The following is a 17588-nucleotide window of genomic DNA, read 5'->3' on the forward strand; positions in this document are numbered from 1 at the left end:
TATTTTTTATTGTAAGACAATTCACCTCATCAAAAGACTTCATTCTCCCATTTTGATTTATGCTTAAGTGAGAGACTGGCTTAAGATTGACATTTAAAATACATACAAATGACTACATTTGTCTATTCAAAAGCTATGAGCACTTTGTTTAATCATGATGGGCAATGTAGCTAATATCATAGGCATGTGTAGCTAGGTTCCCATAGGAATGGCTAAGAATGCAAGTTGAAAAACTTGATGACTATGTCAGCATGAATTAGCAGTCTTAGGATGATAGTGATAGACAGTCTTAAGAGATATACAGCGCGGAAACAGACCCTTCGGTCCTACTTATCCATGCCGACCAGATATCCCAACCCAATCTAGTCCCACTTGCCAGCACCTGGCTTATATCCCTCCAAACACTTTCTATTCATATACCCAGCAATGTTGCAATTGTACTAGCCTCCACCACTTCCTCTGACAGCCCATTCCATATACATACCACCCTCTGAATGAAAATGTTGCCCCATAGGTCTCTTTTATATCTTTCCCCTCTCACCCTAAACCTACGCCCTCTAAATCTGGACTCCCTGACCCCAGGGAAAAGACCTTGTATATTTACCCTATCCATGCCCCTTGTGATTTTATAAACCTCTATAAGGTCACCCCTCACCCTCCGACGCTCCAGGGACAAGGGAATAAGGAGAGATCATTAGCTTCATGGTGACAACAGATGTCTCACATGAATGAGATGAAAGATATATTCAAAGCATGCATAGGAAATATTGATAAGAATGTCTGATATAAGTGTTAAGGTGGTCAATGACAAGAGAACTATAAAGACATTGAATGAAATATGGGAACTAAGATCATAAATTGGCATTCAGACTGTATAAGCAGAAATCTTGGTAGAGTTTGCAAAGAATTTCTCTCAGCATATGTTTGTAAGATTAAGTCTGTAATAGCTTAACTCAAGGCTCAAAATGACTGTTTGAACATTTAGAATTATACCTTGATGGGAATTTTCACATATTGAAGTCTAAACTTTGTACACAATTAGCAAACATAAACAAAATTCCACAGATAGGATGGAAAAACAAACTTGTATTTGAAACAAATGCCTGTAGTAGAAAGGAGTGATGGATTTTCAACACTAGAACCAGCAAGGGAGTGAGAATCAGTTCTTCTGCTTCAAGCAGGAAAAGCATCTGGTGACTGCACTGATGGGAGAGAAACATCAGAACAGAGGATTAAAAAAAGGATACCTGCAATATTCATGGTTCCTGATGATTTAAAGGTATCAATCAAACAACCATGGTCTCAGGCTAAAACCCTATACCTCACAAATACTTCAGGACCTTAAATTGTATACTCCTTTCAGCTTTCTTTTTATACTGGACACTAACTCATTTTATCTTTGCTTGCTGTCACAACTTCATTATTTCTACCAGTCAGTTTTTCAGGTAATAAAATGGTGCTTTCTCTCAAGAAAACCTCTTAATTGGCTCATCATTCTGATTTTAAAAAGGTAACTACATTTTAATTTGGGAATAGTCTGGCTGCATGCTATAAAAGGAATATTGGGAGGAATTTTATAGAGTTCAATTAGTGTGAAATATAATGAGATTTATGGCAGAACAACACAAGAATTATGATAAGGCCTCTCTTGGCATTGTGACTCTCATGTCATTTTTTATACTTTTGATGAGTGGCATGGCAAGTTGCTCACCAGGCAGTGATGAGTTGCCTAACAAGTTGGATTACAGGTTGTTAAATGCCTTAATGACTCAATTAGCCTCATTAATATTCAGCTACACATTACCAAATGTGCCAAAAAAGCAAGGCATTGAGAAATCTTGGCAGAAACCAGAGCGAGTAGCTGGCGACTTCAGCATGCCAAGTGCTCTGAACAACCTCCATGTTGGACAGCAGCCACCAACACTTCAAGGCACCATTCATGGTTACCAGGCACATGTAATCCATATCCACAGTCATTGGCATCTGACCTGTGGCAGCTTCCAAGAAACTTCATGGCACAAAACCGAACCATGTACAATGCACTTTTGCACTTCAGTACTAGAATGGTAATTACTAGGGGTCTCCAATTTACTTCTATCTGAGTTATGAATAAAATCATATACAGGAATGTAATTTTACAGATCTGAGTTGCAAACACTTCCTGTACTTATAAATAGTTATTTTACATTGTCCTGATCGTGTTCTGACTTGCATACAGACTCAAGAATAGAACTCGTTCAGAACCAGGGACCGCCTGCTAATGGACTGGACCAAGTTGCATCTCAGTTCTCCACTTGCTGTCATACCACTGCCAATTGAGTCTAGCTGGATGCTCACAGCATCCCTGCCTTTTATTGATTGTGTGTGGCACTTTGTCCTCTCAGCCGAAGATGCCAGGTCTATATTAATTCAGTGCTGCATGCAGCAAGAAAATTTAGTTGGCTCCATGGTGAATAAATTCCACGCCCCTTCCCAAAAAGAAGATGCAAATCCCACTTAGGCATAATCATGCAAGATTCAGTCCATTGGTCATTGTTGTATGTAACCGGGGAGTTTGTGAAGACAGGAGCAATTTCACTCCTTCTCACACAATTTTAAGAAAGCATTAATGAAAGTAATTGAGATGTAAGCTAAAATAATTCACAAAAATACCCAGGAATTTTCACAATGCTTCCCTTAAAAGACTAGGGATGAAGATTCAAATAAAGAAGCGACAGCTGCCAGTGGATATCATGTTGACCATACTGTCTTTTTGCAACAGTAATATAACATATGTTCGATTGAAAGGAGAGCAGGCTGCCAAATCTCTCAGTACCATGCTAAATGTACAAATAGACAAGGCTAAATTAATTTGCTTCCAATATCCCTCTTGATATGACAGCTCACCTCAAATCACCATCTATCCCCAAGGGTTTGCTTGAAGTGACAAAGGTATTGAATTCACGTTATTCCTTAAACTCCTGCTTGACAGGGCAATGTGTTTGTATTGGCTTGCAACACCAGAACCTCAGAAATCTAAGAGTTTTAAATGGTTGCTATATCACTTCCATTTCCTGTCCTTGCAGATAGATGATGCTAGCGATATAACATCCACAGGAGAAAATAGCTTAATTCTGTCAGCATTTAGGAATTCTTCAATGAAAGGCATAAAGTATAGCTATTTCAGGATAAAAATATCAGGCAACAAAATACGCTGGAGAAAATTCAAAGAAGTCTAATGTGACTGAAAAGCCAAATCCAGCTTATGTAGCTTTAAACAAAATAAAAACTCCTGCTGAAATTTTCATAAGATTGTAACAGAACAAATCATATGGAGTGTGTCTCCACTGACAAAAAAAATGGATATTCTAAAACAAGCGTACAGGGCCCATAGGAAGCATCTAAAACAGAGATCCATACATAAAATGGATTTGAGTCTCTGGACCCAAAACATTGATTCTGCTTTCTTTCCTAGATATCGCCAAGCCTGCTGAGTTTCTCCAGCAATTTCTGTTTTTGTGTAAAAAGACTCATTGTGCTTCTTATACAGAGTAAGTATTTTGTTTAGCAACTACTCTTATAAAGTTGTAATGTGTTTAAGTATTTCGCAATTAAAAATGTCACACATGCAAATAAAACAGCAAATACCTGAAATCCAAGCAAAATGCAAAGGTACCAGGGAGGAACGTCCTCTATTTTGTAGATCATATCAAAACTTCTACTTTTAGGATGAGTGGATTGCACTGGATCATTTACTTTAGCTGCAGAGTCCTGAGAAACAATAATAATGTAATATCCTGTCAGTCGAAACCATGTTATTGTAAAGTCATAATTGATAGTAAAGCATTGTAGCATGACTAGATATGAAACTTGTTAACAGCTGTAACATTAAAGTAAGTTGCATTTAAAAAATTCTTACATAGAATATGTTAAAAATGTAATTTGCTTGATGTAACATTTCATTTGTCCCACCCTTCCTGAATGAGCATCTTATTGCAGGGTTATGATTCTAAGCCTCGCCAGCATTCTTCAAATCAGAGCCAAAATGCTAAAAGTTAGGCGGTTATTCAATTGGGATGAGTGGACAAATCAGCAAATATGCAATTAATATCTTGGGCCCCTCAGAGAACAAGGCTGAGGACATGAGAATGAGGAAGCAAGAAATGCTCGGGAAGTTGAATTAATATTTTACATCAGTCTTCATCTTAGGAGACACCAACAGCATTCCAAACATACTAAATAATCAATGACAAAATGGAGGAGAAAAAATATATAAAAAATACAATATCTTTCACTAGCAAAGAAATACTAGGGAAACTAATGGGGCTAAAGACCAAATGTTCCCTGGACCCGTTGTCTTGTATCCTAGGATAATAATAAAAAAAACTTCAGAGATAGTAGACACACGGGTAATAAATCTGAGAATCCTTAGGTTCTGGAAAAATCCCAGATGATTGGAAAACTTCCAACATAAACACTTATTCAAAAAGGGAAGTGGACTAAAATCAGCTAAATCTAGGCCAATTAGCTTTACCTCAGTTGTGGGGAAAATGTTAGATTTTAAAATAAAGGTTGCAATAACAAAACATTTGGAAATATGTAATATGATCAATCAGAATCAATGTTGCTTCATGAAAGAAATATCATGCCTAATAAATTTATGAGAATTCTTTGTGGAGGAAATGAGCAGGACGGTAAAGGGGTAATAGTGCATGTGATACATTTAGATATTCAGAAGGCATTCAATAATAGTTTGACACATTAAGCTACTTAATAGGATAAAGAGATGTCCATGGTATTGGATGTAATATCCTCACATAGAAAGAGGATTGGCCAACTAATAGTAAACAGAGGGCTGTGATAAAGGGAGGGGCATTTTAAAGATGGCAGCTTGTAACTAGTGCTGTGCCACAAGGATCAGTATTCGGCCACAGTTATTGAAAATATATATTAATAGTTTGTATGAGGAAAATGAAATGTACTAAAGCCAAGTTTGCAGATGACATAAAAATACACAGAGAGGCATATGGTCTGGATGATAATCTGCAGAAGGATATAGACAGATAAAGCATGTGTAAATATTTGGCAGATAGAAAATCATGTGAAACAGCATAAAGTTATGTGCTTTGACAGAAGGAAAGAGGAGCTGAATATTACTTGAATTGAAAAAGACTGCAGAAATCTACAGCAGAGGGATTTCAGAATCCTTGCGTATGAATTGCAGAAAGCTAGCATCTTGGTTCTGTAGGTAATGGAGAAGATAAATGGAGTGGAACATAAAAGAAGGGAAGTCTTGTTTAAACTATACAAAGGACTAATCAAACCTCAGCTGGAAACTGAACATTTTATGCCCCTTATCTAAGAAGAGATACCCTAACATAAGAGATAGTCCAGAAAAGGTTAATGAGGCTAACGTGATGAAGAGAGGTTGAGCTTGTGCTCATTATAATGCAGAAGAATGAAAGATGACTTCATAAAATTACAAGATTCTGAGACATGACAGGGTGGATGCAGGAGAATTGTTTCCCCTTGTGGAAGAGTCCAGGACCAGACAGCATAATCACAGAAAAAGGTTTTTCACATTGTAGACATAGGAGAAAAAAAATTCCCCACTGAGGATAATGCATCTTGGTTTAGAGTCATCAAGATATACAGCACAGAAACAGATCCTTCTGTCCAACTCATCCATTCTGACCAGATATCCCAACCTAATCTGCCATTTGCCAGCACTTAGCTCATATTGCTCTCAACCCTTCCTATTCATATATGCATCCAGATGCCTTTTAAATGTTGCAATTGTACCAGTCTCCACCACTTCCTCTGGCAGCTCATTCCATACATGCACCATCCTCTATGTGAAAAAGTTGCCCCTTAGGTCCCTTTTATATCTTTCCCCTCTCACCCTAAACCTATGCCCTCTAGTCCTGGAGTCCCCAACCCCAGGTCTATTTACCCTATCCTTGCCACTCATGATTTTATAAACCTCTATGAGGTCACCCCTCAGCCTTCCACACTCAAGGAAAAACAGCCTCAGCCTGTTCAACCTCTCCCAATAGCTCAAATCCTCCAACCCTGGCAACGTCCTTGTAAATCTTTTCTGAACCCTTTCTAGTTTTACAACATCCTTCCGACAGGAAGGAGACCAGAATTGCACGCAATATTCCAAAAGTGTCCTAACTAATGCCCTGTACTGCAGCAACACGACCTCCTAACTCCGGTCCTTAATGCTCTGACTAATAAAGAAAAGCATACCAAACACCTTCTTCACTATCCTATCTACCTACGACTCTACTTTCAAGTAGCTATGAACCTGCTCTTCAAGGTCTCTTTGTTCAGCAATACTCCCTAGATCCTTATATAAGTCCTGCTAAGATTTACTTTCCAAAATGCAGCACCTCACATTTATCTAAATTCTCTATCTGCCACTCCGCAGCCCATTGACCCAGGATCTGGTCCAGATCCTGTTGTAATCTGAGGTAACCTTCTTCGCTGTCCACTACACCTCCAATTTTGGTGTCATCTGCAAATTTACCCACTATATCTTTTATGCTCACTTCCATTTCATTTATATAAATGATGAAAAGTAGTGAACCCTGCACTGATCCTTGTGGCACTCCACTGGTCACAGGCCTTCAGTCAGAAAAACAAACTTTAATCACCAGCTTCTGTCTTCTACTTTCGAGCCAGTTCTGCATCCATGTGCTAGTTCTCCCTGTATTCCATGAGATTGAACCTATTTTAAAATCAATAGAATTATGGCCCCAATGTGCTCCCCCACTGACACCTCAGTCACCTGCCCTGCCTTATTTCCCAAGAGTAAGTCAAGTTTTGCACCTTCTCTAGTAGGTACATGCACATACTGGATCAGAAAATTTTCTTGTACACTGTTAGTAAATTCCACTCCATCTAAACCCTTAACACTATGGCAATCCCAGTCTATGTTTGCAATGTTAAAATCTCCTACCATAACCACCTTATTATTCTTAGACACAACTGAAATCTCCTTACAAAGTTGTTTCTCAATTTCCTGCTGACTATCAGGAGATCTATAATACAATCCCAGTAAAGTGATCATCCCTTTCTTACTTCTCACTTCCACCCAAATAACTTCCCTGAATGTATTTCTGGGAACATCCTCCCTCAGTACAGATGTAATGCTATCCCTTATCAAAAATACCACTCTCCCTCCTCGCTTGCCTCCCTTTCTATCCTTCCTGTAGCATTAGTATCCTGGAACATTAAGCTGCCAGTCCTGTCCATCTCTGATCCATGTTTCTGTAATTGCTATGATATCCCAGTCCCACATTCCTAACCAACCCTGATTTCATCTATGTTCCTGTTAGGCTCCTTGTATTGAAATAATGAAGTTTATTTTACCAGTCCTACCTTGTTCTCTGCTTTGAGTGTTTGACTACAGCCTTGTCTGTTTGACTCACTTCTTTTCTCAACTGTACCAGTCTCAAACCTTTCAATGATCCAAAAATGTGAATCCTTCTCCCATACACCAGCTCTTCAGACATACTTTCATCTATTCTATCCTCCTATTCCTACCCTCATTAGCTCATAGCACTAGGAGTAATCAAGATATTACTACCCTCAAGGACCTCCTTTTTAAATACCTGCCTAACTTTCTATATTCTCCTTACGGAATCTCATCCTTTTCCCTTCCTATGATGTTGGTACCAATATGTACCAGACTTCCTGCTGGTCCCTCTTCCCTTTAAGAACATTCTGCACCCTCTCTGAGACATCCTTGATCCTGGCACCAGGGAAGCAACACACCTTTCTGATTTTTCACTGCTGGCTGCAGAAACATGAGTCTATGACCCTGACTAGAGAGTCCCCTATCGCAATCAATCGCTTGGAACCCAATGTACCCCTCATTACATTAGAGACAGTCTTGATACCAGAAACTTGGCTGATCGTGGTACATTCCCTTGAAAGTTCATCACCCCTACATTTTCCAAAATAACATCTGTAGAATTATTTTCTATAGATGGCTATCAAAGCTGAATCATTATGTATATTTAAAGCTGAGCCAGTCATAGTTTCAATCAGTAAGGGAATCAGGTGTTATGGGGATAAAGTAGGATCAGTAGATCATTCATGATTTCAATAAATGGTGAAGCAGACTCTATGAGCTGAATGACCTCTTGCTACTTGTATATCTTACAGTAATCTTGCCTCACAGAGGTAAACCAGAGTGGGGTGACATGTTAAGCCAGCCATCAACTCAAGCAATCTGAACCAGATACTATGGGCACTGATCTAAAGTGGGATACTGCTTGCACTTCACCGTTCTCACAATACTGCACTGAAACAGTGACTGTACTATACCCCAGTTAGCAATCTTTCTAAAGACTTATTGTCTCCTCATTTGCAAGGGACAATACAAAACGTTTTGGTTCATTTGTAACTTTGGAGATTCCATGAATAAGAAGTCCAGAAAGATTGTGAAAGGTCATTACACATTCAAATAAATAATTTGCAGCTTCCTGCAGTTTGTAGACAGGAGTGAGAAGACTGTCTGAAAACATTATGTTTACTTTTATTTCAACTGATGGATCAGGTGAGAATTTCTTACATTTTCAGTTTTATTCCTTGCATACTTCAGCCTACTACTTCAGATATGGCTACATCGAAAATAAAAGCCTATTCGGTTGCTTTAGTCATGAGTCAACGTGAATTTGTCATTAGCTCAAATTCCCTCAAGTGCTCAGTCTTTACAGTCATTAATGGCTTACTCAATTACTTTCCCGGTATCAATGCTCAATATTAAAATGTACAGGCCTGATAAAGGGTACCTGTGGCTCAGAGATAGTGTCCTCACCTCTGGGCCAAGTGACCCAGGTTCAAATCCCACCTGTTTCATGTGTGTATAAATCCAACTTTGAACAAGTTTCATAAACAATATTTTCAGGCCTCAACAAGGCTGCTAAATTAGACAGAGAGGACTTAGAAATATCCATCAATATTAGGAGACATAACACTGGGGTCTGGGAGGCTGCTTGGCCCAATATAGGCCTGATGAGCCCCTCATCCCCATGAAGCAATTACAATCAATAGTTTCAACAAGAACCTTGCCAAAGCTGTTAAAAAGTTCACAAGTTCATAAGAGATATGAGTAGAATTAGGCCATTGAGTCTGCTCCGCCATTCGATCATGGTTGATATGCTCCTGATGAAGGGCTTATGCTCGAAACGTCGAATTCTCTATTCCTGAGATGCTGCCTGGCCTGCTGTGCTTTGACCAGCAACACATTTGCAGCTGATATGCTCCTCACCCCCAATTTCCTGCCTTCTCTCCATACCCCTTCAGCGGCGTGATGGTTCAGTGGTTAGCACTGCCGACTCACAGTGCCAGGGACTCAGGTTCGATTCCAGCCTTGTGTGACTGTCTGTGTGGAGCTTACACATTCTCCCAGTATCTGCTTGGGTTTCCTCCCACAATTCAAAGATGTACAGGTCAAGTGAATTGGCCATGCTAAATTGCCCGTAGTGTTAGGTGCATTAGTCAGAGAGAAATGGGTCTGGGTGGGTTACTCTTCAGAGGGTCATGTGGACTTGTTGGGCCGAAGGGCCTGTTTCCACACTGTAGGGAATCTAATCTAATCCATTGCCAATTAAAAATCTGTCTAACCTCTCCTTAAACTAACTCACTGTCCCAGTATCCACCACATTTTGGGGTTGCGAATTCCACAGATTTACAATCCTTTGGGAGAACTAGTTTCTCCTCAACTCTGGTTTAAATTTGCTGCCCCTTATCCTAAGACTATGATCTTTCATCCTAGAATGCCCCAAAAGAGCATCTGTTCCATGTCTATTTGAACAATACCTTTTATCATCTTGAATACCTCAATTTGATCTTCCCTCATTCTTCTAAATTCCAGAGAGTATAAACCAAAACTGTTCAGTCACTCTTCATACAACAAACCCCTCATCTCTGGGATCAATCTAGTGAACTGCCTTCAATGCCACTACATCTTTCCTCAAGTAAGGGGACCAAAACCGTGCACTACGTATGGTCTCACCAATGCCTCGTATAGATGTAATAATATTTCCTTACTTTTATATACTAATCCTTTAGCTATAAAAGCCAACATTCCATTTGTTTATTTTTATTATCTTCTGTACCTGCATGCTAGTTTTCTGTGACTCATGAATGAGGATACCCAAACCCCTTGCACTGGAGAACCCCAAAGCCTCTCTTCATTTAGATAATAGATCGCCTTCTCATTTTTTCGACCAAACACTTTGACCTTACAATTATCCATGTTAAACTCCACCTGCCACATTTTGGCCCACTCTCCTAACCTATCTATATCCATTTTTCAGGTTCTTATTTCCTCATTACAATTTACTATGTCGTCCACAAATTTGGCTATAGAACCTTCTATCCCTGTATCCAAGTCATTAATATAAATTATAAATAGCTGAGGTCCAAGGACCAAACCCTGTGGCACCCTACTAGTTATATTTTGCTGTCCGCCACCATGAAAACTGATTTAGCATTTCTGCCATTTCAGTGTTCCCCACTGTTAACTCTCCAGTTTCATCTTCCAAGGGAATAACATTCACCTTAGCTACTCTCTTCCCTTTCATAAACCTTGGTAACTGAGATTTTCTAGTCCATTTTCAGTTTCTCCTAACTTGCAAGCACTTCAAGGAGGCAAGGTAATGGTTATTGAAGAGTTATTGTTGGAGTTGATTTAGCTCCATCTAATCTGATGCTATCACATTGTTTCTCCACCCAAAGACAATGTTACATGATGTCGTGAGAAAATTTCTGATTCTGCCTCCTTGACTAGTTAATGTGAATTGCACCCATATCTATCTTGAAGTAAACAATATTGTGCTGTGCAAACTTTGTTTCTCTTCAGTTAAGACTCTCTAAGGGTTTATTTTCTACCAATGATACATAAACAGACCTCAGACTAAGCATTGAAAAAGAATTAAGAATTTTGGCATAAACTCAAAAAAATCAGACTTCTAAGTTCAAACCAGGACTTGATGGACAATCATGGTTTATGTGGCTAAACAGGTTGCATATTAACTTGTATATCATTCCAGTGCATATTAATGGTAGGCAGTAAGAGTGGGAAATATTTCTGCAAAGACAACTTGGAGCCTTCCATTCATAGCTCAGGATGGCAACATCCAAGCAAGGATGTATGTTATTCAGGAAAATGGTGGCATACTGGCGGTTAATGTTCTGGTAAAACAGAGTTAAATCCTATCATAGGAGCTGGTGGAATCGAAAATACAAGCATTAATAAATTCAGAGTGCAGAGCTAGCCCTAGTTGTGGTGATTATGAAACTAATCACTGCTGGATTTTAAAACCCATCCAGTTCACTAAAGTTCTTTAGGGAAGGAAATCTTCCACCTTTTCCCTGGTTTTCTGTGAGTCCTTTCCAAATACATGGAACATTTCTAATGAATAAAGGATCATGACCTGAAATGTTAACTGCTTCTTTACCTGCAGACCTGCTGAGTGTTTCCAGCATTTTCTCTCTCAATGCTAGGGAGATATTTCACTCTGGTAATTGGATTGATCACCAATTATTTTTAAATCTATGGGTTTTTGTTAAGAAACTTGATGGGATAAAAAAAAGAATTCAGCAACTAACTGCCAGAAGGGTGTTAAATTTGGAAGATTGAAAGGATGCGGAGTCAGATTTTATCGGGACTTTCTAAATTTAATTGGGCAATATAAGAAAAAGATTCATTTGGGCTACTCTTAAAATAGTTGCATGGGAATAATGGGGCAAATGCCCTCCTCCTGTGTTGCACCAGAATACAGTTAAGTTTATATCTTACCATGTCACTTTTATCGTGAATTCTGTCATCCTTGTTATGAACTCTTTCATCAACATCTATGCTGATTTCACACATTTCTTTGTAATCTGGACTTGGAATTCCATACTGGACCAAAAAATATTGGATCATGATTTAGATATAATTTTGTAAAGAGAAATTATAGTTATAAATCGGCTGTCTATTTATGCAATATAATTGTGACTACTATGCAATTAATTTGTTTCAAAATTTTTCTGTATTATGAGCAGGTACCCAATTTGTTAAGTTACCAAATTAAAAAAACAAACAAAATTACAATGAAACATGCAACAACAACAGCAATAGTAGGCATTACAGATTTTGGATAGATCAAAACATTTCTACAAATGCGTCACAAGTTAGATAGATGTGGTGTGTTGAAAAGGTTGGAATGCTGAGTAGTTTATATTTAACTGTACTCATGAATCAAAATAGAAATGCCCATAGTTAGGCAATTATGTAAAAAAAAAGGGTTTGATGGAAGCATTGTTTGAAAACAAAACTGATCAAACTCCCATCTTAATATTTTAATGAATTGCAGTTTTGTTTTCTAACTATTTAGAAATTTAGCTATTTCTAATCAGCCTAGGTTTCCTGTGCAGTTAATCTTAAAAGTGGTCTTCTGCCAATTGTGGTCTTTCGGCAACTATTTTAAAGCTGAAGACTATTGTAAAAACCAAACTTGCAGTGGTGGAAGTCTCTTTCAAGTTTAAGATATCTAATTCCAGAAGTTGAATTTTCACTGTTTTCATTGAAGTCATTTTACATAACTTACTTGGCTGTAGTATTGATGTTTGGCCTCAATGGGGAAGCTTGGACATACAATTGTAAAATGAAGCCTTCCTTCCTATTCCTAGCATTCATTTCCTCAACATCATGTGCAATAGCCTTTTCCCTGTAATTTCATTGCAGCATGGTCACCTATTACTGTTAATGAAGGTATTTTCCTACCTTCCAGTTAGTAAGAAAAGACTCAAGATAATCAATCAATCAAGTCGCCTAAGAATTTCACAGATTTTTGGGGAAATTAACAAAAGAAGGCATACAGCAAATGTTTAATTTCTCAATTATAATAAGATTGAGACTTCCCAAAAATTAAATTTAGAATAAGTATGTTAAGTTGTTACGTATACTGACCACTTCTTAGTTGCTTTCAAACCAAGTTCTGCAAGTTCAAGATGATCCCAGAATACAGTGATCCCTCATGACATAAACGATTATGGATCCAGTGCATAGAAAATTTAAAATTGTTGCCCCAAAATAAAACATGCAGAAAAATTCAGTATTATAATATACAAAGTTAGCTTAACTTCCATATTAGGGAAAATGCTTGAATCTATAATTAAGGAAGAAATATTGAGACATCCATGTAGAAGCTGTCTTATCAGGCAGATGCAGCATGACATGCAGATCATGTTTAATTAATTTACTGGAATTCTTTGAAGACTTTACGAGTGTGATAGACAATAGGATACCGCTGGATGTGGTATATATTGATTTCCAAAAGGCATTCGACAATTTGCCACATAAAAGGCTGATGCATAAAATAAAGGTGCATGGCATTATGGGTAATGCATTAGCATGTTGCAAGATTGGTTAATTAACAGAAAGCAAAGAATAGGGATAAATGGGTGTTTTTCTGTTTGGCAATCAGTGGCTAGTGGTTTGCCTCAGGGATTGATGCTGGGACTTCAATTGTTTACAACTTGCATAGATGACTTAGAGATGGGGATCAAGGACAGTGCTTCAAAGTTCACAGGTGACACTAAGATGAATGGTATATCGAAGTGTGCAGAAGACATAAATTCTCCAGAAGGATATAGAAAGGTTAAATGAGTGGGCAATGGTCTGACAAATGGAGTACAATGTTGGTAAATGTGAGGTAATCCATTTCGGTAGAAGTAACAGAAAAATGGACTACTATTTAAATAGTGAAAAATTGCAGCAAGCTGTTGTGCAGAGGACGTGGGTGTCTTTGTGCATGAATCACAAATAATTGATTTGCAGATGCAGCAGGTAATTAAGGCAGCAAATGGAATATCATTCTTCATTTCTAGAAGGATGGAGTTTAAAAATAGGCAGGTTATTCTGCAGCTATATTGGGTGCTGGTGAGATAACCCCTGGTATACTTAATACAGTTTTGGACTCCTTCCTTGAGAAAGGATGTACTGGAACTGGAGGGGGTGCAGAGGAGCTTCATTCCAGACTTGAGAGGGTTGGTTTATGAGGACAGATTGAAAAGATTAGGACTACACTCATTGGAATGTAGAAGAATGAATGGGAGAATCATAGAGAAATATATAAAATTATGAAGGGAGTGGATAGAATAGAAGCAGGGAGATTGTTTCCACTGGCAGGTGGAAACCTAGACTAGAACTAGAACTATGGAGCATAACCTCAAAATAAGGGAGAGTAGATTTTGGACTGAGTGGAGGAGGAACGTCTTCACCCAAACAGTTGTGAATCTGTGGAATTCTCTGCCCAGTGAAGCAATTGAGGCTACTTCATTAAACATTTTTAAGGCAAAGATACATCGATTTTTCAACAGTAAATGGATTAAGAGTTCTGGTGAGTAGACAGGTAGGTGGAGCTGAATCCACAAAAAGATCAGCCATGATCTTATTGAATGGTGAAGTAGGCTCAACAGGCCAGATGGCCTATTCCTGCTCCTGGTTCTTATGTTCTTCATATTATTAGTTTTATATTCAAAGTAAAAAAAAAGGTCACTTCAGGGAAAAAAAATCTGGCAGTGTTTCTGTCTCTGAAATTGACAGTCCTATCCCTACAGGTCACAGGAGGAATCCAAGAGACATGACCTATTTTGTCATAAGTCAGATTTCCAATTACCAGACTGTTCAGTGATAAAGAACAAAATTACCAAAAGAAGACAACATGCATGCCTGCAGTTTCCTTTCTGATTTTTTAATCACATTATTTTAAAACAAAATAGATTTTCTGCAACACCCATTACTTACTTCAACAAAAACAAAACTTTGTTAAGCTGGCACTTTAAAACAAGCACACCTGAAAAGATGAGATATATTACCTTTAAAATGTCTTTCATTCTGGAATGCTCTTGAAAACAACCTCTTGACACAAGGAATCAAGAGACAGTAAAACGCCTTTTAACACTTATGGCTTTTACTTTGAATTGAAAACTGCATTTTTGCTCTTCTGGTAAAAGATTAACTTCTTGATTGAACGTTTGAACTTTAACTCAGTCTGAGTTAGAATTCTTGACGTTTTAACTGTCTCAAATGGAAATAAGTCAATGTTGCCAATTTAGCTCTCACTAGTAACTAGCATATTATAAATGCACCACTGCATTTCAGCTGGTCAATTTATGCTGACTGTACACCATTCCAAATAGGGGTCATGCCTCATTTATTTGAAGACACACAAAGCTCTGGGGTAAGAAAGTGGGGGGAACATCCAGATTGGTCTTCCCCTTAAGATGAGAAGGATGTCAAAAATATGGAATGAGACATTTAAAAAACCCATAGCTATGGCATGTATGCATGTGTCAACATAATAAATCAAAATGGACTAAAAATGCTTATGTTAATAAGTAAATTTAAAACACATTGAAAGCATAGATGAACACCAGGTCTGAAAATAACATAACCTAAATTCAGTCATGATATTACCATAGAATATTGGATACAGAATGAATACATAATAATTAGCTAGCTGGAGAAAAAAACACAACTTTATGTCATTCACTTACCTAAGAGTTAATGATAAAAATCAGAATCAGATTAACCTCATCTGCAGCTGTGTAACTTAGTGGAAAGAGATAAGGAGATTTCTCACCCTATCTGCCCACATTTTTTTCTGTTTAATAAGAACAAATTTAATAAGTAACAGATCTCCCACACCACCCACCTGATTTTCAGTGATCATATTTCCCTTTATTTACCAGGGATAAAAGTATAGACACAAAGGTGAGTGGGAGTTGGGAAATTCCCCAGCTTTGCATATCGACAAAGAAATAATGGCTTCAAAAAGTGGTATCGCTAATGCCGGGGTTAGAAGCTGTCAGACAAAGTCAGGTCAGTTTACCAAGGGAAGATTCTGAGGCAGTTACAGGGGCTGTGAACTGAGGAGGGGCACAGTTGAAATGAGCTCAAATTGATTCAGTCCCAACTGTAATAAAAATAAAAAAGCACTGTCACTTTCCCCATTCCTAAGCAGTCTCCATACCCCACACCTTGCACTCCCAACTATCAATCCACATCCCTCCAGTTTCCCATTTTATCCCAGGAAACCAACATTCTCATGAAATAATTGTGCACCAGCTCAGTTGAGAACTATCTAATCTCTGGTCTCAATTTCACAATGTTTGTTTAGAAAACCTCAAGTGGTTTTAACTATTGAAACTTTCAAAGGGTTTAGATGATTGACACTGGTTTTCTTTTATATGTCTAAATCTTACTATGAGGTTCATTGTTTCTATATTGGTGTATATTAGGTGAAAGGTCATGGAAGTGACCTGTGTACGGGGCAGGATAGGCCTGGAGATGGACCGTTGAACTCTTGTTTTCAAAAGGTTCCCTCGCGCAGATAATGTTCATGTAACTTGCTGCATCCTTGACTCTTCCAAAAGTAAAACTGGTGCAAATCCATAAACATTGCAAAGATGTATTGTTACAACACGGGGTAAACCCCTCTGCTATTTTAAGCCAGTCACACAGAAAAGCTTACCTCACACTGCAATCTGTTAAATTTCAAGTGGCAAAGAACTATCACCATATACCACTATTTAAAAAAAAATAACAATTTTATTTTTTAAGTCCAACTGAGAACATTAAAACAGTTACTATCTACAACTTCTTTAACTTAAACTTATATTTTACCTCCAACTCTACAATACCATATTCTTGTCTTTAAGGCATTCCAAGAATGTCAGAGGATTATGATCCATGTACACAACCATCTCTGAAACATTGTTCACAACATACACATTAAAATGCTGTAAGGCCAGTAGCAAACTCAATAGTTCTTTTTCGATCATGGAGTATTTTCTCTAGTGGATGTTGAATTTCTTCAAAAAGTAACCAACTGGCAGTTCAATCCCATCTTCATTTTCCTGTAGTAGTACAGCTCCAACTCTGAAGTCACTAGCATCAATGGGTTTTGAAAAGTTTGGTGTAGCTAAAACTGGTGTGGTGATTGATATTGTTTTTAAATGGTCGAATGCCTCAGGCATTGTTCTGTCCACCGAAACTTTGTGCTCTTCTTCAGCAAATAGGTTAATAGTGTCCCTACACTGCTGAAGGTTGGAATAAACTTCCAATGGATTCTGCTTAGTCCCAAGAATCAAAGCACTTCTTTCTTCGAGGCTGGTCATGGAAATTTCTCAATGGCCTTCATCTTTGTATTCCGTGGGGTCAATCTTCCATGACCAATGTTATGTCCTACAGCGTTACCTCTGCTTTCACTCATTCAGTTTATTATCAGTTTTGCTTCTCATAGTTATTCAAAGAGCTTTGCCAAATATACTATGTGATATTTCCAGGACTTACTAAAGATCACTACATCGTTCAAATAGACTGCATAATTTGTTAACCCAGCCACAACGCTGTTCAAGAGTCTTTTGAATGTGGTGAGGGTGTTCTTCATTCCAAAGGCCATCACTTTGAATTGATATAGCCCACAAGTACAGAAATTTCTTTCGCCATCTTTGATAATGGTACTGGCTAGTAACCATGCAGGAAGTCCAACTTGGTGATGTAACTGGCTTGACCAACTTTCTCAATACAGTCCTCCAAT

General features: G+C 38.1%; 1 protein-coding gene across 1 annotated transcript in view; it reads right to left on the reverse strand.

The window, feature by feature from the left end:
- slc23a1 (solute carrier family 23 member 1) overlaps positions 1-17166 on the reverse strand; it is an 87388-nt gene extending 70222 nt beyond the window's left edge. Inside the window, exons 1-3 of the mRNA XM_060837504.1 lie at positions 16879-17166; positions 11798-11902; positions 3628-3750 (exon numbers count right to left, since the gene is read on the reverse strand). Coding sequence (XP_060693487.1) covers positions 3628-3750; positions 11798-11902; positions 16879-17166 — 516 coding nt within the window. The remainder of the gene's footprint in view (positions 1-3627; positions 3751-11797; positions 11903-16878) is intronic.
- Positions 17167-17588: the final 422 nt, after the last annotated feature.

This window comes from Hemiscyllium ocellatum, chromosome 16 (assembly GCF_020745735.1).
Source record: "Hemiscyllium ocellatum isolate sHemOce1 chromosome 16, sHemOce1.pat.X.cur, whole genome shotgun sequence".
NCBI lineage: Eukaryota > Metazoa > Chordata > Chondrichthyes > Orectolobiformes > Hemiscylliidae > Hemiscyllium > Hemiscyllium ocellatum.